This window comes from Manis pentadactyla, chromosome 11, assembly GCF_030020395.1.
Source record: "Manis pentadactyla isolate mManPen7 chromosome 11, mManPen7.hap1, whole genome shotgun sequence".
Taxonomy (NCBI): Eukaryota; Metazoa; Chordata; class Mammalia; order Pholidota; family Manidae; genus Manis; species Manis pentadactyla.
In genome coordinates, this window is record NC_080029.1 from 30086446 (window position 1) to 30112846 (window position 26401).

Below are 26401 nucleotides of genomic sequence, written 5' to 3' on the forward strand. Positions count from 1 at the left end.
ACTAATGAACTCATGCATAAGCTATACAATAAAAGACAAAACAGGGTCTGAATTGATGATACATATAACACAGGTGTCTCATTTGCTACAGACAGATAAATGCCTGGAGAGAACCAGCAAGTGGTGTACTGGGAAGAGCAGGAACCCACTGGGAGAAAGAAGACCTGGAGCCACATGCTAGCTGACCCCCTAAAGTCACCCAAGTTTTGTCTCCATTTCTTTACTTGTAAAATGGCAATTCCATCATATGGATCCAGGAAGAAAAAAAATCTGGGTAAAAGCATTCGCAAAGTAGATAAAGCTATAAAATATTTTAGTAACATCTACTGTAACATCTCCCTTGTTACATTTTTGCACAAATGATAATCATTTACAAACTCAGTCTCAAGCCTCACCGAACAGAATTTCCATTATTAAAAACAAAACCCTGATTTATGAAAACCAGTGCAACTGTTTAAAAAAATCACTAATTATAATCTTTGGCATCTCCTCCCCAAGTAAAGTCCTTGTTTAGAATGAATACGCTCAAACTGGCCCTATGATCCTACTCTAAATTTGCACTAAATTAAGACTTCTTCAAAAAGGCACACAAATAGAAGTCAGACATGGATTCTAAGTTAAGAGGTTTCTCTTAACTTTGATAATCTGTTAAATCACTAAGTCAATCATTCTTGGAATGATTTTTACTTTTCAGTAGCAATAGAAACTAAAGACAACTTTTAAAACCTCTGAATTTAAAGCCAGACACTTTTCGGTCAGTCTGGTTTTAAATGCATGATAAAGTAAGGCTGCCTTTAATTCTGCCTTGAGCAACGTTTTCATCCAATGAACTTGTAATTTCAGTTCTCACACCCCTTATTTATTATGTGTGAGGGCACTGGGGATACAAAGATCCTATCCTTAATGAGCTCAGAAAAACCTGATTCGACATTCAGCCTCTTTTTGAAGTGCTTGATTGTCCCTTAGTTTGGAGGAGCACTTAGTAGTTTGGTGGTCACAGTTCAGATCTGAAGGAGTAAGTGCTCATTTGGCAGATACATGAAACATGGTCGGTGACCAAGAACTCCAGCTTGCATGCCAGTCACTTCTCTGCAGAGCAGGCTGACTGCTTTGAAATATCTACTTCATAACGGGCTGCAGGCTTCTCTGTAGCCTTCAGTTATTGGTCTCAGGTGCCCTCAGAGCCAAGTTTGGACGCCCTCGCAGCAGTGCCAGAGGAAAGCAGTCGTGGCCTCCAGCCTTCACAATTCCTCATCTCCAGGTTCTCTACCCTCAGTTATGCTCCTCACACCACTACCTCCAAACACCTCATTTACACAGGCTGCCCCTCCCTCTGGACATGGCCTGCCTATGTGACATTCCTGAGGGTGTGGCCCAAAAACAAATCTCCAAGGATGGTAGGATGTCTTTTCAGCAGTGTTGCTTTGCCATCTCTCATTCCTGCCCTAAACTTGTGCAGATGCCCTGTCTCCCCCGCTCAGGTGCAGAGGGTATATTAACCAGCCTATGAGATTTCCCCTCTCAACCGACTGGACGGTCTCATCATCTGCCCACCGGTGAGTGCACAGGGACGCATCGCACACTGGGCCCCCGGAAGCAGAGGGAGGACAACAGAACAGCAAGCTCATGCTTTTGAGCTTTTTAAAGTTTGACATCAGTAAGTTGGCAGCAGTCTCCATACACTCCTGCTTCACTGTCACCTTGTATGTATCTATTTTTCCTGGGCTAAGCTGTGCAGTAGATGTAATCGTTTTCCCCTTAGCAATGGTCACTTTAGGGTCACATCTGGCCCATGAGCAATGTACCTGAACCGGACAGTGAGCCACTGTCTCGCGCATCACTGCTTGGTAGCTGGAGGAAAACACTGTACTATCATCTTGTAAAAGATCACTCCAGGTAAAAAAGACGTAATACAGTACGTTACACCCTATCACTCACAGAAAGGTTAGTTTAGTACTAAACATCAGGTTGAAATCACCACCTTGTTAGGAAACCTGCACAGCATGAGCACTGGAACCGTGTGTCTGACATTAACATTTACCAAAACATTAATGTTGCAACTTACATGTTGGGCATACATTTAAAGGGTATCAGTGAGAGAAGAACACTGCCTTCGTGGTGGTGGTTGCTCATTTATATTTTATTACTGTACTAACAGTGAAGCTGCAGTGAATTGTTATTTTGAAGTCAATCCAGGCCATTTAAAATCTACTATTTAAAACAGGAAACAATCAATCGGGCTTGTGGTGTGGTATAATAATGCTTAACTCATAAAACCTTTTGCAGGGACTCATGAATAAGAGCTAAAATATTTTTCTAATTGCCCCTTAGTTAATTAAAGTAAGACATGTGTATTTTAGAAAGGCTACCAAGGGAATCCTGGGGAAGATACTGGGGGATGAAGAGAGGAGGGAAACATCCTTTAGGTGGTTTTGTTACCTACTTTCTGCTGACATAAACGTTTAACAACAAAACTCAAACTTAACAGCTGTAAACACCAACAAAACAGTGTAAGATAGAAAAACACCCATTAGGTAGTATTCTTAGTAAGCATGATTATGTTATGACATGGTCAAATCCCAAGGAAGTAGCCAAATCCTATGTGCTTTTGTTCAAAAAACATTTGGGGAAAACTTAGAATAGAAACATCAATTTTTATAAACACCTCACATCTGATTTTCAAGTGGCTTCAACGTCTTCATCCAGGCCCCAAAGAGCCACCCCAGCAGGAGGTCTCCTGGTTCTTTTACTCCTCCTCTGGGCAAAGGTGGCCTGTGAGTGCCATGTCATGTTTTGCCATGTAGTATTTTGCTGCTAATTACTTCCTAGCTTCAGCCATTTCAAACATTTTTTTTTTTCCATTTTAGTAGCCTCTAAAATCATGCATGTTTAGCTTTTCACTTTGTAAGTCTTGTCAGAAGCAAAGAGTTACTTTTGGGTGTTTAGTGTTTTCAAAAAAGATGAAAAACAAAAACAAAACAAAATCAACAACCCACAGGGCTGAAATCACAGAAGATTTCTAACATGTGAGAGTAATAATTTTAAGCTTTGGATAGGACGACCATTTCTCCCATTTGAATAGGGATACAAACTCCTAACAGTGCAAACACAGTAGACTACTGAGTTCACTTTGTGGGAAATATTAAGAAGTGACAAAATCTGTACCGTTAAACTAGATGACACAGATGTAATGAGAAACTGATATAATCTGATCTCTCTACCACTGAGTCTTTAAGAGACTAGAAGAATGATAAAATTCCTAAGAAATTATTTAACCAGCCATTAAAACATTTTTCCATCTGCAATATTAACCGCATTTTCCCTTTGCTTTTTTGAGAACTGATCAAGGCTGGCTGAATGGAAACCATTTTACATGTCTGAATTATAGATGCAAGATGCATGTCAACTGGGACCATGTACAATGGGCCCACAGGTATACCCACCCTTCGGGCATGGATTTTTGTCTGTACGTGCCCCCACCAGAGCCAGTCTCGCTGGATGACGACAGGTTGCTAGGGGAGTTCCGGCACTGCTGGGATCTTGCTAACGCCATGGATGAGACTGTCACGTAGATGTCTGAGCCAGGAGATAGCCTGTGTGTGTACACCAAAAATATGAAGTCAACAATTCAAAGGGAAAATCCCGAGGCAATGCATTATGCATAATATCATATAAATGTGACAGAGGCAGGGACTTCATGGAGATAGTGAAAATGAAGCCAGCTGGAAGCCTACAAAAGAAACTTGCCCATAAAACTACTCCCTAAGGGAAGAGCTAGAAAGCAGGCCTTCAAGAGGCGGGGGAGGGACGTGTCAAAAAATAACAGGGGGAAAAAACCATGTATGTTTCCAAAAGCTGCCAGAATTCAATGGGCTGAATTGCTTGTGCAGTTTCCTTAGATGGCAGTGCAGAGAGTAACTGAACCCCCATGACATTAACATAGCAATTAATTCCAGTTTTTCACACCGGTTCTCCCAGAGTACATGACCACAGTGAGACTGGTGCTTTCTTTGTATGCGTCTTTGTTTTCTAATTTCATTACTCAAAGTCTGGATTGAATATTCAGATTTTGTTCTTCAGTGTTTATAAATCTGGTTGATGGTAGTAGCATCACCATATAAAAACCCCAATGAACAAATGCCTAGAACTGCAGTCATGGAAGTTAATTAGAATTACTGAATTTATATAATAGCGCAGTAGGGGTGTGCTTCACATAGCCACCTAATACATCTATTTCTAGAGTTATGGATCCTTCTGCTGACTGGCTCTAGAGACAGACACCGGGGCTTTGCAGCCAGGACAGACGTATTTTTCCCTTTACTGCCTCTACTCTAGGACGCAACAGAGTAACCCCTGGGGATCAATGAGTCACAGCAGACCACTGTGACTAGACACACACCAAACCTTAATAATAATGATATTTTATTTGAGAAGTGAATGCCGGCACACAGCCTTTGACTTTGGAGCAGGACAGGTTTTTCCACGTGATAGCTAAGGGTTTGGAATAACATCATTTGTTCAGTAAATGAGGCCTCTTTATTCTAAGTTCACCACATTCAATGCTAAACTATTGCTGTCCTCTAGGGAAGGCTGTGTTTTCTTAATAAGACAGTTCGTGGTGGGTTTGCATGGTTAGATGATCTTGTACATAAACATATCTTATACTCAAAGCAAAGTTCTGAAGCCTTGGTACCAAACCCGATTCACTGAAATATGGCATTTTCCTACAGTAAACCTACAGACCTTCTGCAGCAGGGTAGGATGGGGTTTCAGGTACAGGAAATTGGCAGAAGGGATAATAGGATCGCAAGAAGCTTTTCTAACGTAAGAATAAGGATAGATACTAAAAAGCATGACTCACCAATCCATTTATGTGTAAAAGGCAGATCTGACTTGAGAGCCCTCTCTCTCCTCAGCAACAAACCTGTTATCTCCAGCTGTCTCCTAGACATCTCCACTGAACACCCTCAGCGGCAATTCAAATCAAACTGCTTAAAAACTAACAGGTTTTTTCCATTTCCCCTCCACTCAATACTGCAAACCTGTCCCCCTCTATTTGTTATCTCAAGCTAAACACCTTGAAGCTACTATCTTTTTTCCCTGCCCTTCCCTTAGCTTCCACAGTCAATTTGTCTAATTAAGTTCAACTATTTACTGAGCACAAACTATGTGTCAGGCACCCTGGGTGCTGGTCTTGAAACACAAAGACTGAAGATAACTGGTCTTAACCTGCCGATTGTCCTCCAAATTCCCACATTTCCAGCCCAGATCAGAACAACAGTGCTCTAACTGGTCTTCCGACCCCAAGGCTCCGTCCGCCCCATTCCTCCCAGCCCTGCTACCACCCCAAGCCGTCTGACTGATGGCCTCCCCACACCTCCCTGTTACCACAGGACAGAGGACCAAGGCCCTGGCGCCCTCTCCCAGCTGTAGGGCCACCTCACCTGGGCCCACCCTCCTCTCCAGGCCCTTCACCGCACCCACAGTCTGGACGCCTACATTCCGCGCCGCAGAGCTCAGACTCGGCCACCAGACCGTACTTGACTCATCTTGTCCTCTATGCTTGGAATGCCTTCTCTCCCTTTCTTGCTCACAGAAGATATTTTTTCTCCACAGCCTCATTTCTACACCGTATCTCTGAATTCACAGATAGTTAGAACCTCTTCAAGTCCCACTCCAGTCTGTTCTTTGCACCCCAGTGTGTCCTACAGAATGGCTTGTCTCATGTGTGTCTATCTCCCCAACTGGGTTCTGTCCTTAAGGTGCAGGACTGGGCCTTACTTATCTTTACATCTCTGGTTGCTTAATACATATTTGTTAAATGAAGGAGAATTGCTATGAGCAGTGCAGAAAACGAGGAACATTAGGTGGGTTCAGGATAAGGGCCATAGTTCATCAGATGCCCCATGCCATGCCAGGGGTTCTCAACCATGGCAGGTCTACATCTGTTGAAAAACAACTGGTCGCTAATAATAAAGTACCAAAATTGGTGATTATTATACTAAAAACAATGATTACAGACTCAAAGTTAAATGACTTCTTAACTGCAAGAAAAAATGGATGATGGAATTTTACCCAGACCCCTTGTGCATATCATCAATCTGACATACATGGTGAGAGAATGTCTCAACAAGATCTACTCTAGGTAATGTGAAATGGGACAATAAGGACACCAAGGATGCTAGGGCTTTTTTTCACAAACACTGCTATTGCTACATAGACTCACAGAAATACAGCCCAACCACACAGCTGGCATCCTAAGATGCCAGGCTCAGGAGAGGGTAGGGAGGCTATGACATGGTCAGAGACTAGTGGGGTCTTGGAACACTAGCTCATCTCTACTTTGGGTAATGTGTTTGGAGGAGAGAAATATTAAGACATGTATCTGGGTGCCATAAAATGGATATCCCTTTATTCTTTTCCATCTCCCATATTTCTCACTATTTGTTCCTAAGTACTGGGAAGGGCACTGGCATAAGGAAGAAATGGAAAGAGTGGGTTACAAAGAAAGAAAACCAGGTAAGGATTAAAGAACAGCATGATTCCAAATGTAACAAGGTTTCTGCTCTAAGACTTTGGCTTTTATATGCACCTAAGACAAAGAAACTTCATGTATAATTTCATTTTGTAGCTGCTCTGATTTTCTTACTGGGAAGAGGAGGAGGTGTTACAGAAGAAGGGGAAAAAAAGGAGAGACAGTAGAATGTTAACATGGTTGGGGCCAATGCAACATCTGGGGGCCTGCTGATTTTTTAACTGTCTTCAGGGTAAAAATGCAATGAATTATATTTATGGTGAATGTTAAAATGTTTATGCCTCTATGAGGAAGTGACAACATGCCTCCATAGGAAAAGTCAGGATATAGCTTTTATATTTGTATTTAGAGCTTTTCTTCCTTTGCTCTCCGAAACATACATTTACCTAAAATATCTCATGCTAGTTCTCAACCTCAGCTCTTTTATTTGGCAAGTGTATCAGAAAATTCTACTTGGTTCCTGGAGTTACCCCAAAGTGAAAAAATAGCATTTCCAGAAGGCCAGCATTCACCCCCACTCAACCCTTTTCTGCATTTATATAACTCAATAGTGGCTCTGTTTTCTCACTGTTCACACACAGAACACACAGCAACTGATGGAATGACACCAAATGTTTTTTATGACTCTAGATGTATGTATGGTGGGGCAAAAAATTTTTTCAGAATTAGCCCTTATTCTGATGACTTACTGTTCATTCAAAAAACCTCTGAATTTGATACTGTCACCCAGATATTACTTGAGCAGTCCTGGTTTAGGGAGAGGGAGGTACTGCTTGCTTGGCACTGGAAGAGTCCACTTCTGTCAGAAATAGACTGCGGCTGATCATTACTGAAATTGGGCTGATTGATGTCCTGTTACCTTGAAAAGGAGGGCCCCTAAAATTCGCCACAGGCAAGCCAGCATACTGACCTCTTGAATCTCCATCCCCACCCCACTCTTATTTTAAGGGTTCCTGAGGCCAGTGGCCAGTTAGTGCAAGATTACAAGTCTTTTCTTCTGAGATAAACCCAGATCTTTCTGCTTTCTCTTAGTCTTCACAAGCCCCAGACATTTGCACAGTAATGTCCAATAGGTTTAGAGGACTCCGAGATTAATACATCTTTCAGCTGCTGTGATATCTTTCAATTCTGTGGAATATAAGAAATACTCTTTTTAAGAATGCTGTGCAAGACAGGAGCCAAGATGGTGGCTTGAGTAGAGCAGCGGAAATCTCCTCCCCAAACCACATATATCTATGAAAATATAGCAAAGACAACTCTTCCTAGAATAAAGACCAGAGGACACAGGACAATATCCAGACCACATCCGCACCTGAGAGAACCCAGCGCCTCGCGAAGGGGGTAAGATATAAGCCCCGGCCCTGCGGGAGCCGAGCGCCCCTCCCCCCAGCTCCCGGCGGGAGAAGAGCAGGCAGAGCAGGAGGGAGACGGAGCCCAGGACTGCCGAACACCCAGCCCCAGCCATCCGGGCCAGAGTGCAGGGCCCTGGATACTAGGAAAACAGGGCAGCAAGAACGGTGAGAGGGTACCGGAGGCCTGGCGCTGGAGGACAAAAGAAAAGCGAGTGGCCACTTTTTTTTTTTTTTTTGCTGTTTTGTTTTGGGGAGCGCTTTTTGGAAGTCTTAAAGGGATAGGGACCCCAATACTGGAGAAACAGGGCAGCAAGACTAGTGAGCAGATGCCTGAGGCTGGCGCCAGAGAATAAAGAAAAATGAGCGGCCATTTTTAATTTCTTTTTTTTTACTTTTTTAATTAAAAAAATTTTTCTTTTCTTTTGTGGTCCTTATTTTGTTTTGCCGAGTGCTTTTTTGGAAGACTTAAAGGGGCAGGGCAGGACACTTAATCCAGAGGTAGGGAATCCGGGGATCTCTGGGCACCCTAATCCCCTGGGCTGCAGGGAGCATGGAGGCCCTTTACAGAGATAAGCCGCTCCCCCTTCAAAGCGACTCCTCCACTTTGGAGCAGGAGCCGGAGCCAGGCCACGCCCACAGCAACAGCGGAGATTAACTCCATAGCAGCCGGGCAGGAAGCAGAAACCCTGTCTGCGCGCAGCTGCCCAGCACAAGCCGCTAGAGGTCGCTGTTCTCCCAGGAGAGGAGGGCCACAAACTAACAAGAAGGGAAGCTCTTCCAGCCGTCACTCGTCCCAGTTCTGCAGACTATTCCTATCACCATGAAAAGACAAAATTACAGGCAAACCAAGATCACAGAGGCAACACCAGAGAAGGAGACAGACCTAACCAGTCTTCCAGACAAAGAATTCAAAATAAAAATCATAAACATGCTGACAGAGATGCAGAGAAATATGCAAGAGATATGGGATGAAATCCGGAGGGAGATCACAGATGCCAGAAAGGAGATCACAGAAATGAAACAAACTCTGGAAGGGTTTATAAGTAGAATGGATAGGATGCAAGAGGACATTGATGGAATTGAAACCAGAGAACAGGAACGCATAGAAGCTGACATAGAGAGAGATAAAAGGATCTACAGGAATGAAACAATATTAAGAGAACTGTGTGACCAATTCAAAAGGAACAATATCCGTATTATAGGGGTACCAGAAAAAGAAGAGAGAGGAAAAGGGATGGAAAGTATCTTGGAAGAAATAATTGCTGAAAACTTCTCCAAACTGGGGGAGGAAATAATCGAACAGACCACAGAAATACACAGAACCCCCAACAGAAAGGATCCAAGGAGGACAACACCAAGACACATAATAATTAAAACGGCAAAGATCAAGGACAAGGAAAGAGTTTTAAAGGCAGCTAGAGAGAAAAAGGTCACCTATAAAGGGAAACCCATCAGGCTAACATCAGACTTCTTGACAGAAACCCTACAGGCCAGAAGAGAATGGCATGATATATTTAATGCAATGAAACAGAAGGGCCTTGAACCAAGGATACTGTATCCAGCACGACTATCATTCAAATATGATGGTGGGATAAAACAATTCCCAGACAAACAAAAGCTGAGGGAATTTGCTTCCCACAAACCACCTCTACAGAACATCTTACAGGGACTGCTCTAGATGGGAGCACTCCTAGAAAGAGCACAGCACAAAACACCCAACATATGAAGAATCGAGGAGGAGGAACAAGAAGGGAGAGAAGAAAAGAATCTCCAGACAGTGTATATAACAGCTCCATAAGTGAGCTAAGTTAGGCAGTAAGATACTAAAGAGGCTAACCTTGAACCTTTGGTAACCACGAATTTAAATTTATTGCAATGGCAATAAGTACATATCTTTCAATAGTCACCCTAAATGTTAATGGACTGAATGCACCAATCAAAAGACACAGAGTAATAGAATGGATAAAAAAGCAAGACCCATCTATATGCTGCTTACAAGAAACTCACCTCAAACCCAAAGACATGCACAGACTAAAAGTCAAGGGATGGAAAAACATATTTCAGGCAAACAACAGCGAGAAGAAAGCAGGGGTTGCAGTATGAATATCAGACAAAATAGACTTCAAAACAAAGAAAGTAACAAGAGATAAAGAAGGACACTACATAATGATAAAGGGCTCAGTCAAACAAGAGGATATAACCATTCTAAATATATATGCACCCAACACAGGAGCACCAGCATATGTGAAACAAATACTAACAGAACTAAAGGGGGATATAGACTGCAATGCATTCATTCTAGGAGACTTCAACACACCACTCACCCCAAAGGATAGATCCACTGGGCAGAAAATAAGTAAGGACACGGAAGCACTGAACAACACAGTAGAGCAGATGGACCTAATAGACATCTATAGAACTCTACATCCAAAAGCAGCGGGATATACATTCTTCTCAAGTGCACATGGAACATTCTCCAGAATAGACCACATACTAGGCCACAAAAAGAGCCTCAGAAAATTCCAAAAGATTGAAATCCTACCAACCAACTTTTCAGACCACAAAGGCATAAAACTAGAAATAAACTGTACAAAGAAAGCAAAGAGGCTCACGAACACATGGAGGCTTAACAACACGCTCCTAAATAATCAATGGATCAATGACCAAATCAAAATGGAGATCCAGCAATATATGGAAACAAATGACAACAACAACACTAAGCCCCAACTTCTGTGGGACACAGCAAAAGCAGTCTTAAGAGGAAAGTATATAGCAATCCAAGCATATTTAAAAAAGGAAGAGCAATCACAAATGAATGGTCTAATGTCACAATTATCGAAATTGGAAAAAGAAGAACAGATGAGGCCTAAGGTCAGCAGAAGGAGGGACATAATAAAGATCAGAGAAGAAATAAATAAAATTGAGAAGAATAAAACAATAGCAAAAATCAATGAAACCAAGAGCTGGTTCTTCGAGAAAATAAACAAAATAGATAAGCCTCTAGCCAGACTTATTAAGAAGAAAAGAGAGTCAACACAAATCAACAGTATCAGAAACGAGAAAGGGAAAATCACAACGGACCCCACGGATATACAAAGAATTATTGGAGAATACTATGAAAACCTATATGCTAACAAGCTGGGAAACCTAGGAGAAATGGACAACTTCCTAGAAAAATATAACCTTCCAAGATTGACCCAGGAAGAAACAGAAAATCTAAACAGACCAATTACCAGCAACGAAATTGAAGCGGTAATCAAAAAACTACCAAAGAACAAAACCCCCGGGCCAGATGGATTTACCTTGGAATTTTATCAGACATACAGGGAAGATATAATACCCATTCTCCTTAAAGTTTTCCAAAAAATGGAGGAGGAGGGGATACTCCCAAACTCATTCTATGAAGCTAACATCACCCTAATACCAAAACCAGGCAAAGACCCCACCAAAAAAGAAAACTACAGACCAATATCCCTGATGAACGTAGATGCAAAAATACTCAACAAAATATTAGCACACCGAATTCAAGAATACATCAAAAGGATCATACACCATGACCAAGTGGGATTCATCCCAGGGATGCAAGGATGGTACAACATTCGAAAGTCCATCAACATCATCCACCACATCAACAAAAAGAAAGACAAAAACCACATGATCATCTCCATAGATGCTGAAAAAGCATTTGACAAAGTTCAACATCCATTCATGATAAAAACTCTCAGCAAAATGGGAATAGAGGGCAAGTACCTCAACATAATAAAGGCCATCTATGATAAACCCACAGCTAACATTATATTGAACAGCGAGAAGCTGAAAGCATTTCCTTTGAGATAGGGAACTAGACAGGGATGCCCACTCTCCCCACTGTTGTTTAACATAGTACTGGAGGTCCTAGCCACGGCAATCAGACAAAACAAACAAATACAAGGAATCCAGATTGGTAAAGAAGAAGCTAAACTGTCACAATTTGCAGATGACATGATACTGTACATAAAAAACCCTAAAGACTCCAACCCAAAACTACTAGAACTGATATCGGAATACAGCAAAGTTGCAGGATACAAAATCAACACACAGAAATCTGTGGCTTTCCTATACACTAACAATGAACCAACAGAAAGAGAAATCAGGAAAACAACTCCATTCACAATTGCAACAAAAAAAATAAAATACCTAGGAATAAACCTAACCAAAGAAGTGAAAGACTTATACTCTGAAAACTACAAGTCACTCTTAAGAGAAATTAAAGGGGACACTAACAGATGGAAACTCATCCCATGCTCGTGGCTAGGAAGAATTAATATCGTCCTAGACTGCCTTCCTGCCCAAAGCAATATACAGATTTGATGCAATCCCTATGAAACTACCAGCAACATTCTTCAATGAACTGGAACAAATAATTCAAAAATTCATATGGAAACACCAAACACCCCGAATAGCCAAAGCAATTCTGAGAAAGAAGAATAAAGTAGGGGGGATCTCACTCCCCAACTTCAAGCTCTACTACAAAGCCATAGTAATCAAGACAATTTGGTACTGGCACAAGAACAGAGCCACAGACCAATGGAACAGAATAGAGAATCCAGACATTAACCGAGACATATATGGTCAATTAATATTTGATAAAGGAGCCATGGACATACAATGGCGAAATGACAGTCTCTTCAACAGATGGTGCTGGCAAAACTGGACAGCTACATGTAGGACAATGAAACTGGACCATTGTCTAACCCCATATACAAAAGTAAACTCAAAATGGATCAAAGACCTGAATGTAAGTCATGAAACCATTAAACTCTTGGAAGAAAACATAGGCAAGAACCTCTTAGACATAAACATGAGTGACCTCTTCTTGAACATATCTCCCCGGGCAAGGAAAACAACAGCAAAAATGAACAAGTGGGACTATATTAAGCTGAAAAGCTTCTGTACAGCAAAAGACACCATCAGTAGAACAAAAAGGAACCCTACAGTATGGGAGAATATATTTGAAAATGACAGATCCGATAAAGGCTTGACGTCTAGAATATATAAAGAGCTCACTTGCCTCAACAAACAAAAAACAAATAACTCAATTAAAAAATGGGCAGAGGAACTGAACAGACAGTTCTCCAAAAAAGAAATACAGATGGCCAATAGACACATGAAAAGGTGCTCCACATCGCTAATTATCAGAGAAATGCAAATTAAAACTACAATGAGGTATCACCTCACACCAGTAAGGATGGCTGCCATCCAAAAGACAAACAACAACAAATGCTGGCGAGGCTGTGGAGAAAGGGGAACCCTCCTACACTGCTGGTGGGAATGTAAATTAGTTCAACCATTGTGGAAAGCAGTATGGAGGTACATCAAAATGCTCAAAACAGACTTACCATTTGACCCAGGAATTGCACTCCTAGGAATTTACCCTAAGAATGCAGCAATCAAGTTTGAGAAAGACCAATGCACCCTTATGTTTATTGCAGCACTATTTACAATAGCCAAGAATTGGAAGCAACCTAAATGTCCATCGATAGATGAATGGATAAAGAAGATGTGGTACATATACACAATGGAATACTACTCAGCCATAAGAAAAGGGCAAATCCAATCATTTGCAGCAACATGGATGGAGCTGGAGGGTATTATGCTCAGTGAAACAAGCCAAGCGGAGAAAGAGAAATACCAAATGATTTCACTCATCTGTGGAATATAAGAACAAAGGAAAAACTGAAGGAACAAAACAGCGGCAGAATCACAGAACCCAAGAATGGACTAACAGGTACCAAAGGGAAAGGGACTGGGGAGGATGGGTGGGTAGGGAGGGATAAGGGGGGGGAAGAAGAAGGGGGGTATTAAGATTAGCATGCATGGGGGGGTGGGAGTAAGGGGAGGGCTGTACAACACAGAGAAGGCAAGTAGTGATTCTACAACATTTTGCTATGCTGATGGATAGTGACTGTAAAGGGGTTTATAGGGGGGACCTGGTATAGGGGAGAGCCTAGTAAACATAATATTCGTCGTGTAAGTGTAGATGAATGGTAACAAAAAAAAAAAAAAAAAAAAAAAAGAAGGCTGTTCCTGTGTGGTGACCTCCAATGAGTTCTACACAAGGGTATAAAGGGCATATAAAAGTGTAGGCAAAGGGTCTGTTTGTGTTTATACAGAGGATCAAAGCCTAATTGGGCTACCCCGAAAATGAACTAAGATACGATATGAAAAAGAACTTCCAACATCAGCACTCTCTGGAAGACTCATGCCAGAAGATGATCATCAAAAAACCCCAACAAAGATCCACGCACTGCTACAGCTGTAGATGCACTCATCCCACCAGTTCCTGGACTTGCCATGGGAATGAGGAAGGAGATATCTAAGCTGGCCTGTGCATACAGTAAAACAACAAATTTGACTGGATCTATACTGTTGGAACTCAAACAAGAATTAGGAGAAGTGCAAATTGCAGCGCTCCAAAATCTTACAAGTACAGACTATTTACTGTTAAAAGAACATATGGGATGTGAACAGTCCCCAGGAATGGGTTGTTTTAATTTGTCTGATTTCTCTCAGACTGTTCAAGTTCAGTTGGACAATATCCACCATATCATAGGTAAGTTTTCACAAATGCCTAAGGTGCCTAACTGGTTTTCTTGGTTTCACTGGAGATGGCTGGTAATTACAGGTATGCTTAGGTTATGTAACTATACTCCTATTATGCTAATGTGTGTGCGCAATTTAAGTAGTAGCTTAAAACCTATACATGCTGAAGTTACTCTACAAGAAGATATGTCAAAGAAATAATCAATCTTCCCATGTTTTCTTCCGCCTGCTACTTCTATAGCTTTTCTTCTTCCTTCCTAATTACAACCCTTAAATAGAATTCATGCCTCATATCAAATTTACCGAGTATCATAATTCTTCCAAGTGGTAAAGATACCTCAAGACAAATGCTGGGCATAGAAGCCACAGGCATAAATCTGCAAAGAAGTAAAAAGCTAACCTTTTCAAACAATAAGGCTTCTCTCTCACTTACCAACTTTACATTTCCCTGTATGGCCCCGGAAGATGACTGGTTAGCCAGAGACGGGTAAGATTCCTCAAGGGAGGAACAACCTAAGACAGGCACAGTCGCAGGGGGGCCATCAGGTGAGAAATTGGGGATCAACAGAGGTGAGGCTTAAAACCTCACCCCCCCTGTTCTGAGAGAAATGTCCTGCTTACGTGGATGTTTTATTACCCGTGTCTAGCTTGGATTAACACATAGTCTACAGGCACACACCTGATCATCTACATTTGCTCTTACAACACTAAACTATGTTTTCTACCTTTATCTTGTATCTACCTACCATTTCAGCATTTTATTAAAAATAATAATAATAAAGAGAAAAATGTGGTATTCACATATAAATCAAGTATAAAAATCAAGTGAGTATTCATATTTGAACTGACTGTTTATAGTTCATAATGCATGAGCAAAACCGAAAGTTTCTGTGATGACTGCCCTTGTACTGTTCACCATGTAACTTATTCACTATGTAAGAATTTGTTCTCCATGTAAGAACTTATTCGTTATGCTTCAGAAGATTGGAGACTGACGAAAATTAGGCTTGGGGTGGATTAATGATTGTGCATTGAGCATTGACTCCCCTATACAGAATTTTATTGTTGTTAACAACCATTTGATCAATAAATATGAGAGATGCCCTCACCAAAAAAAAAAGAGTACACACTTCCAATTGTAAAATAAATAAGTAACCGGGATGTAATGTATAGCATAAGGAATATAGTCAAAGTATTCTAACAACTTGGTATGGTGATAGCTGGTACCTAGAATTATCATGTATATAAATGTTGAATCACTGTGTTGTACACCTGAAACTAATGTAATGTAATACTGTGTGTCAACTACCCTTCAATAAAAAATAATTATCTACACACACACAAAAAAAGAATGCTGTGGTTACTGTCAGAAAGGAAATGACTATACCTTTCAGTATTAATTTCAGTATTCTTTTCCCTACATTTTTATAAATTTAGCCAAGGAGAAACTAAATATTTTTAAAGTAACTGATATTAAATGCTCTCTGGGGTTCCCTCTTATTTCCTGCTGCAGAAATAAAACACCAAGGCTTTTTGATTGTACAAAGAATGCGGCAATTGAAAAAGTCAGCAGCAGCAGATAGACAACACTTCTATCGTCTGCAGGACTCTGCCTGACACCAGCTTTTCATTTATATGCAATGCATTTCATGGCGTGTGAAAACAAAGAATGGAGTGGGATGGACATTTAGGAAGATATGGTCCAAGATCAGTATTAGTTCCTCATTTTCCCAGAAGCATTCTCACACCAGGATAAAAGGGAGCCAAGAATCATCAAAAAATTCCAGACTTCTAATAAAATAACCCCTACCTCATCACACACTTGCCATGACTCAACTCATAGCTATGACTACACACGCAGTGTTACCATTCATAGATTCTTATTAAATCGATCTCTCAGGTTGTGATTAATTATATTAATTTATGGGTAAGGAATTCTCAGTATTCAAGTAGTTGATGATGAAACTTTTTCCTGAGTAGATATGTATAGATTTAATTATGCCTCCATTTCCTGCCCATTTCCTGCTTTTTACTCTAAAGTGACAGCACTGCTCAGATGTGTCCAAGGAGATAAAGCCCTCTGTAACTCAAGTGCACACAGTAGAACGATGGTAAAAACAACCCAGAGGGTTTCAAATAGCAGCAATGACTGACAAATTAGATACTTGAGTCCATAATTAAGCACAGCATTTTACCACAACTTAGCAATTAAAATGCTATTCACCCAGAGAGCACACCAAGTTAAAGTCTGTGTTCAGCAGTGTGTATCAACAAGAATTCTTCTAGAATTATAGTAAAGAAAAAAAAAAGTGTATATATATATATATATATATATATATATATATATATATATATATATATATATATATATGCGTCTGGGTGTATGTTCACATGATTCAAGATACTGTAATTTGCATGCTATATCCAGACTAGAGTTAGAACAAATTGTGTCCAAATTCAAGCAACTTTTCCCTCTGTCTTTTCATCTCTTCCAAGTGTACTTTGTGAACCAGAGCTATCCCTGGCTTTCTGACCATACAATTCCTGTCAGCTGTTCAGACTGCATCATGGAAATCCTGTTTAGATGAGCCTCCTGTGACAAGGTCAGTTGACAACAAAGAATAATTTTCTTGCACGGTTAGGGAAATATGGCAATTCATCACACCAAGATCAATGGATCATCACTTCACAGCAGTTGGCAACCTGTTGGAAGTTCACAGCCTGGCACACGTCATGGGCACCTCTTAAGAAGAGTCAATTTTATACTTAAGGGTGATTTTAAAGAATAGAAAAATAAAAATGGATTGCACGCAGGTCCAGCTACATAATTTGTTGGACTTGGTGCAAAATGAAAATGTGGATCCTCTTGTTGAAACAGCATTACAAATTTCAAGATGGCAACAGCAGAGCATTAAACCCACCAGGGACCCTTTTAAGCATGGGGCCCTGTGCAGCTGCAAGGATGCGTGCCCATGAAGCCCATCCGGGTTGCCGGGCATGGGGCTGGCCCCCCTTAACACACACACACACACACACGTTTGTTCCATAAGTATTCCTTAAGTGCTGTCTATGTATGGTGGTAGATTTCATTCATGTAGTGTGGTGGCTAAAATAGGGCTTCTGGAGTCCAATGGCCTTGACACTATCTCAGCTCCACCACTAACCAGCTATGACTTTGCACAAATTATTTCATCTCCCAATCCCTGGGCAATTTATCTGTCAAAGGGGTACATGGCAACTGACTTACTGGGCTGTTGGGTGGATTAACTGAGAAAATTTACATGAAGGGCTTTCAATAGAGCTTGGCACAGAGCATTAGCTCAATAATAATGACCCATAGTTTTTAAATGAAACAAAAGTAAAATGTAACTGTCATAAGGGCAGTACAAATAGAGCATGGAGGGGCTCAGACAGGTCAGAAGTCAAATCTTGGGATAACTAGTTAAAAGGAAGTTTTATGAAAAAACGCACTGAAATGGGTCTCATAGAAAACCAAGGATTTTCACAAAAGTCAAGAGTGAGGACCCAGGCAAGTGTAGGTTTATGTGGCCACCAGCATGATGACATGTTTGGCTAGAGCACTATCATAGGTGGGAGGTTGGTGGGAGTTGTGACCATAAGGATGGGTGGGTCTTGCAGGGTAAGGTTCTTGCAATGGTAAACTGAGGAAGCATAAACCTCATCTGTTAGATAATGGAAGCACAGAGCAGTGGTGCTGTCCAAGATGATCCTGAAGACCCTGATCAGCAGGCATACAAGGGCATGCCCAAATAACATCTCTGTTTATTTGTTTTGCCACAGTTCAAAAGAACTGATAGAATTAGATTAAAAATTGAAAGCCTAATGGGGAGGTCGTTGGAACCTCCAATCTGTAGCTGGTTGGTCAGAATCACAGAAAACAGCCTGAGGCTTAGGGCCTGGCTCAGTGGCATGTGGAAATGTTCTGGTTCCCCAAGCATGAAAGCTCTCTCCAGCAGAGAAGCAAGATGCAAAAGAGAAAGAAATGCTCTTCTCTTGGGTTTTTGTGAGGGTTTCACTACAGTCATAATTGACTTGGTCATTGGCCATTGGCTGAATCAATCACCAGTACTGGCCCTTGGATGGGGTCCAAAAGTCTCTCACTAACATGAGAAGACACCCATTCCACCTTTAAGGCTCCGAAGTGTTTTCATGAACTGTGCACGAAGACCAAATATACCTGAGAGGTATCTTTTTGGTCATCTGAATGACCAAATATGTTTCTTAAAATTCATTATATTGCAATTCCCCATCCCATTATACAAACAAAAAAGAAGGGAAGTAGACAACAAAATACAGCACACCATGCTGGCTTCTGCTCAGAGAGGCTCAGCAACGGCACCTTCCTCAAGTGTTCTCAGAGGTCTGCATCCTCTCCTTACAGTGCCCTAAGCTAGAAGAGAAGACCACCACAACACGATCTACTTTCTCTTCCCACAGATCTACCGATCCTAATGCTCCTGGATTTCAGAGATTTTGAGTTCTGTGATGGAAGTCGAAACCATTTGCAAACTACTCTATCAGTTAACTTAACAAGCACATATTGCCAACTACGGTTCAGAGCTGCACTGCATTCTTCATCTCTACGTCCCCACTTTTATTTTGGCCATTTAGTATGCCACCATCATTTGTCATTCTTAAAATATAATGGGAAACCAAAAGAGTCAAACAAAAAGCAATAGGTTGGAAGACGATAGGCTATTAGGCTGGATTCTCTCCAGGAGTGGGGACCAGTAAGGAGACGGTGAACTCCTACATATACTTGCAAGCATGGCCATAGGTGTATGGGTCAACCCTCACTCCTGCCATCCCTCCTTGTGTATCTGCTATGTTCCTTAAAATGAGCCTGCAGATCCTAAAGAGGTGGGTCCAGAGCACATAGTTCAGGGCCACCTTTATTTGGCATGAAGCAGTGTCCATCAAGCCTGCTTAGGGTAGGCCAGCAGTCCAGAGCCTAGCAGTTAGAGCACGAACACACCCAACCCACAGAAACACGCACACTCAGGTGAGAGACTGATTAAACTCTGCTGACCACCCAAAGGTCACTCTGCCCATCTCATTATCTCACAGCCATTATTCCTGTAGGTAAAAAGGAAAATAAAGCACTTTTCTCAGCAAGCACTTTAATGATAGGCAGAAGCCAAACTGCCACTTTGTCACCATACCTAGATTTTCACCAGGGGTGTAGGCCTTAGACTGTTCATTGTCCAGGACTTTGGACAAGAGGCTTATGGGAAGATTTCACACTGGCGATTGTAGGGGTAATCTGTCTTAATTATCACTAATTTCCACAAGCTTATGTGTTATGGAATCAGCAAATCTTAAAAGTGTCAGTGGTTTCAAATATAAGGCAAAACATGCTTTTTTCCCTTGAGAGTTATTTAAATTTCACATGGGATAAATGTGTTTGTCTAGCTGATGCGCCTCATCAGGCAAGGGGCCTGAGGGGCCTCTGGTTCCCTTCTGCACGTGGAGCAGGGTCACAGCAGTCACATACTAGATCTGCCTTGTGTGTGTGTGGATGGGTGTGGGGTGTCAGAGGAAGCTCCAGGGTCATTGTGGGGCTTTGCAGACCTTCCCATGAGGTGTGGCGAGGCCAGGCCTCTCTGGGCAGTCCTAATGCAGAGCACTCCCCCCGCTGGGTAAGAGGGCAAGACCCTGCTGCTGGACGCATGTCATTTCTTAGTGACATGAAGAGCAATATGACCCCATGCCACCTTGCTGCTCTTCTCAGAACACAACTGCTTTTTACAGGATAATCTCTAAGGGCCATTCTAATTCACATGGGTGGTTTCTGCAGAATTTCCTGTAACGTGTGCAACTGCACAAGTTCACCATGACTGTTTCTGGCACAGCAGGCCTCCTGCAGGCATCCTCTCTGTCTCTCCAAAGTTAACAAAGACACTTGCTGAGGACGCCACCACTGGCTGTGCGAACGCACCAACCCAAAACATGCCTAGCCTGGATTATGCTGGACGGCTGCCTCTTCAGCCCAGGCTGGCAGCTCCTCCCATGACCCCAGAGTGCTCAGTGTGAATGAACAAGCTGTTTCATTTCCATGTAGCTGTGTTTGGAGGATCATCTACAAAATGCCAGTAACTGTAACCACCATTTTCAAAGCCTCACTCAGTGTCAGGCCTGTCCTAAGAGCTCGGGCTGGATACAGAATAACTGTATTACCTTAGTAAATCTTCACATGGACTGAGAGGTGGGGCTGGTGCCATGTTGTTCTCGGGCACACTGATGGGTACATGGGATAAGGAGCTTCCCAGCACTGCACTCCCAAGGGGCGGAGCCAGGATGCCAATCGAGGGGTAGGACCGCACAGCCTGCACTCCTGTTGCCTCTCGGAATTTCCTAGCGGGTCACACTAAAATGCTGGTGGTTCTGCAACAGGAAGCCCTGTGGGAACATTTCCCTGGGCTGAGTGCAGAGCAGCTACTTAGGAGGCCTGAGGAATGACCAGTAAGCAATCTGAAAGCCTGAGCAGGGAGACAGCTTGAGGCACTCTGGTCTCTTCCCTGGGTCACTCTGGAGTTTGTAAAGGAAAGGGAACTGGGAGGTGGGCTAAGCTCCAGCTACTGTGCCAGTTTCCTGAATGCTTAAATGGGAAACATCTTTGTACTATAATCTAAAAATGTGAATTTGAAAACCATTTAAATTCTAATCCTAATGCGGATACCAGAGTATGCTAGCTCCTTTGAAGAGTTGGGGGGAAAGGAGCCTTAAGAGCCTGGTGAATCAGTTATAGTCCTCTGCTTTTCCAGCTTACCTTAGGTGGCAAACATAATACCGTAACTCAATTCCAAGCAACCTGATAACTTCTGTAAGAAATTCAATGAAGAACAACTCACATTTCACGTTGGGCTGATTTAGGAAGTTTTACCCACAATATACTTTTAAAAATAGGACTATTCTAAACTCAGCCAACAAAATCACATAATTCTACTTAATTCTACCTTGAATTCTATAGCTTTATCAGGCTACAGTGTTTCACTTTTCTAAATTTTTAGAAAAAACTGATTTACAGGAAAATAATTCCACTTACAATTGCATCAAAAAGAATAAGATACCTAGGGATAAGAATAACCACAGAGGTGAAAGATTTGCACTCTGAAAACTATAAGACACTCATGAGAGAAATTAAAGATGACACAAATAAATAGAAATATATTCTCTGCTCATGGACAGAAAGAATTAATATTGTCAAAATGATCATCCTGCGCAAAGCAATTTACAGATTCAGTGCAATCTCTATCAAAATACAAATGGCATTTTTCAATGAACTAGCAGAAATAATCCTAAAATTCCTCTGGAACTACAAAAGACCCCAAATAGCCAAAGCAATTCTGAGAAAGAAGAACAAAGGTGGCACTATTATGTTTCCTCACTTCGAGCTGTACTGCAAAGCTACAGTAATCAAAACAGTATGGTACAGGCACAAGAATAGACCCCATGATCAATGGAACAGATTACAGACCCACACATATATGGTCAATTAATATATGATAAAGGAGCCATGAATATACAGTGGAGAAAAGACAGCCTCTTCATCAACTGGTGTTGGGAAAACTGGACAGCTACTTGCAAGACAATGAAACTGGATTACTGTCTAACTCCACACACAAAAGTAAACTTGAAATGGATCAAAGACCTAAATTTAAGACATGAAACCATAAAACTCTTAGAAGAAAACATAGGCAAAAATCTCTTAAATATAAGCATGAGCAATTTTTTCCTGGGCACATCTCCTTGGGCAAGGGAAACAAAAAAATGAACAAGTGGCACTACATCAAACTGAAAAGCTTCTGTACAACAGAGGACACCTTCAGCAGAACAGAAAGGCAACTTACAGTATGCAAAAACATATTCATAAATGATTAATCTGATAAGAGGTTAATATCCAAAATACATGAAGAGCTCATTATGTCTCAACACCAAAAAAACAAATAACCCAATTAAAAAATGGTTGGAGAGCCTGAACAGGCATTTTTCCAAAGAAGAATTACAGATGGCCAACAGGTACATGAAAAGATGCTCCACAGCAATAATCATCAGAGAAATGCAAACCAAAACCACAAGGAGACAATACTTCACATCAGTTAGAAATGCCATTACATGAAAGACAAGAAATAACAAGTGTTGGCAAGGATGTGGAGAAAAGGGAACCCTCCTAACACTGTTGTTGGGGAAGTAAACTGGTGCAATCACTGTGGAAAGCAGTATGGAGGTTCCTTGAAAAATTAAAAATAGACATATCATATGACCCAGTAATCCCACTTCAAGGAATTTACCCAAAGAAAACAAAATCTCTGATTTGAAAAGAAATATGCATCCCCATGTTTACTGCCACATTATTTACAATAGTCAAGATATGGAAGCAACCTAAGTGTCTATCAATAGATGAATGGATAAAGAAGATGTGGTACATATAGACGATGGAATATTATTCCATCACAAAACAGAAGGAAATCCTGCCATTTGTGACAACATGGATGGACCGAGAAGGTATTATTCTAAGTAAAATGAGTTAGGCAAAGAAAAACAAATACTAGATGATTTCACTTATTTGTGGAATATAAAAAAACCAAAACAAAATGAACAAAACAGTATTAGACTCATAGACTCTGAGAAGTGACTGGTGGCTACCATGAGGGAAGGTCTGGGATGGGGAGGAGAAGGGGGAGATAAAAGGGCACAAAAATTCTCAATCATAATATAAGTCAGTCATGGGATGGTAGTACAATGTGGAGAATATAGTCAATGATTCTGTAACATCTTCCTATGTTGACAGGTAGTAACTGCACTAGTGGGGGTGAGGATTTAATAATATGGGTATAACTGTTGAACTACTGTGTTGTATACTTGAAACTGACAAAAGATTGTATAACAACTATACTTCAATACAAAATAAATAATGAGCTGATTTACCTAAGTGTCCACTGATGGATGAATGTACACACATAGAATATAATATTATTATCTAGCCTTAAAAAAGAAGAGTTATGGACTGTGGGCATCTTCCCCAAACCCCAAATTCATATGTTGAAGCCCTATCCCCCCAGTGTAATGACTTATGAGGTGAGGCCTCTGGGAGGTAATTGGCTTAGATGGGGTCAGAGGATGGAGCCCCCCACGATGGGATCAGCATCTTCATAAAAAGAGGAAGAGCGACCAGAGTTCTCCCTCTGCCAGGTGAGGACACAGTAAGCAGGCTGCTGTCTGAAAGCCAGGAGGGCCCTTGCCAAGGCCCACGTCTGCTGGCCCCTTGATCTCAGACTTCCCAGCCTCTGGAAGTATGAGAAACAAATGTGTAGTGTTTAAGTCACTCAGCCAAAGATATTTTGTTAAAGTAGCCTGAGCTAAAGAAGACGGGAAGCAAATTCCAACACATGGTCCAGCACGGATGGCCTTGAAGACGTATGTCATGTTAAACTGAAACTGACCAGTCATAAAACACTGTATGATTACACTTATTGGAGGCACCTAGAACAGTCAAATTAATAAAGACAGAAAGTAGAATGGTGGTAGCCAGGGGCTAGGTTGGGTTGGAACATGGGGAGTGAGGAGATACTGCTCAATGGGTATAGAATTTCAGTTGGGGAAGATGAAAAAGTTCTGGAGAAGGACGATGCTGATGACTGCATGACCATGTGAATGTTTGTAATGTCACAGAAATGGACACTTACAAATGGTTAAAATGGAAATTTTATGTTATGTGTATTTTACCACAATGAAAAATTTTTTAAAAAGTAGATTTTTTAAGAATTGATTTAATTCTATTCCCACTTCTATAAGTTTTTTTGCTTATTGGTTTAATTTCTAAATGAAGTTATAAAAATTGATTGACAGTGTATTAAAATGCTAGATTGATTGTTGATCCTTGGTATACAGGGGCAAACAAGACAGGCCAGCTTATCCTGGAAAAATGGACAAATAAGATATAAATGAAGTGTAATAAATTCTGTCACCAACCAGTTGTTAAGCTGCCCAAAGGGGGAATGGAAGGGCGGATCAAATGGTGTGAAAGCACCAGGTAGAGAGAAAACATGGCAAGAGAGACCATCACATGCCTGCAGCCTGGGGTGGCAGGGGGAGTGAGAGAGCCCAGCAGGCAGCTCACAGGGGCAGATGACTTGATGGCCATGCAGGAATGAAAGGCATGGCCTGAAGAACAGTTTCGATTTTATTCGACACTCCATGCAGGTGGGAAGAGCTGCTCTGGCCAGAAAAATCTTAGTGTGAAATGATAGTCTCCCTAAGGCAGAGACAAGGAGGAAGCTTAAAAATGAGGAACGCCACAGAAGTTTAGGATTTCATAACTAAATGGGTCTGGAGAAGGCGATGAGGGTGGGGGAAGGCCATTTGGAATCCTGGCTGTGCTCTGGCTGCTCGGGTAGACAGCAAAGTCGCCCACCAAGGTAGGTAACACGTGGGAAGGAAGGGGTGATGGAAGGCAGGAACGCAGCTGAAGCCACTGTGGACTGGTGTGAGACACTGTGAGGAGTCGAAGCGCAGATGTTCGGCAGCTGGTCAGGCAAATGAATATGAATAGTAAAAAGAGGTCAAGCTAGATACATACTATTAAGGAACTGACCACATACAGATAATGCTAAGGCCACTGCAATCAACTATTTGAAGGTATTTCATGGTGTGGGATTAAAAGGAAAAAGTGAGGAACGAATCCTGGGGGACACAAAATTTTGGGGGTGATGAGACAGGTACACAGACCAAAAATCAGGAGTAAAGTTTTGGACAAGGAGTTAGGAGGAGGATGTGGTGAATGGCATCAGGTAACCTGAAGACCACACATCCAGTGGCTTTCACTTGAGAAATAAATTGGAAGCCAATGGATGCAGCCTGAACAATCCCAGTGAGGCTCAAAAGTTCCCTGATTTAAAGATCCTCCAGTCAAGCCAAACACTTCTGACCCTGGGGACAGCAGGTGGAAGCACCAGCTGTGCAGCCTCCAACCACAGCCCATACTCGGAACCCAGGAAAGGCAAGGATTAAATGAGGTTTGGCTCTGTCCTATAGTAGAAAATGACACAGTGAAGATTAACAGAGAAACTGCTGATATGAATTTAGAGAGCACTTTCTTAAAATAAAGATTAGATGGCATGTAACTCTTCTGCTGTCTGAGAGGAGAACTCTCTTAAGTTTGTTTTATCAGTGGTTACCAGGCACAGTCTGAATGTCCTGGAGGGTGCTGGGGCCCACTGAGGAGGGGCTTAGAGAGGCTGTAAATGCAGTCAGCCACGACTCTGTATGCAGGGAAGCACTCAGCATCCAGCTATTTAGTGCTACATGCAGGGGTTAAGGGGAATAGGATTGCATCCAGTTAAAACTCAGAAGTAGCAATGGTCTGAAAAGATCCAACACCAAATATTTATACAGAGGCTGCCCATACTTCATTTAAAAAAAGGGAAATAGAGGAGCCAAGATGGCAGTGTGAGTAGTTCAGTGGAAATCTCCTCCCAAAAACATATATATATTTGAAAATACAACAAATGCAACTACTTCTAAAAGAGAGACCAGTGGATGTAGTGCAACAGCCAGGCTACATCTACAGCTGCGAGAACTCAGCATCACACAAAGGGGGTAAGATACAAGCAAAGGCCCAGGGGGACTCGAGCACCCCGCCGACACCAGCTCCCTGGTGGGAAGAAAGGAGTTGGAGCGGGGAGGGAGTGGGAGCCCAGGACTGCTAAATACCCAGCCCTAGTAATCCGCACCGGGAGCACAGACACACAGTGCGTGGGGTGCTGGATATTACAGAAACGGACAAGCAAAACCTGTGAGCAGGTCCCTGCAACCGGTGCCCCTGGGACAAAAGAAAAGTGAGTGCTTTTTGAAAGTCTTAAAGGGACAGGGACCTCACAGCTGGATGAAATCGTCCTGGCAGACTCAGCCC

General features: G+C 41.8%; 1 protein-coding gene across 14 annotated transcripts in view; it reads right to left on the minus strand.

Moving 5' to 3' along the window:
* The window catches only part of SIPA1L1 (signal induced proliferation associated 1 like 1), a 413448-nt gene that overhangs the window by 37701 nt on the left and 349346 nt on the right, over positions 1-26401 (minus strand). For 11 of the 14 annotated variants that reach the window (XM_036913312.2, XM_036913315.2, XM_057488341.1 and 8 more), the window contains one exon: positions 3444-3593. The exons of the other annotated variants lie outside the window; for them this stretch is intronic. In XM_036913312.2, the coding sequence (XP_036769207.2) occupies positions 3444-3593 (150 nt within the window). The remainder of the gene's footprint in view (positions 1-3443; positions 3594-26401) is intronic. 14 annotated transcript variants of the gene reach the window in all.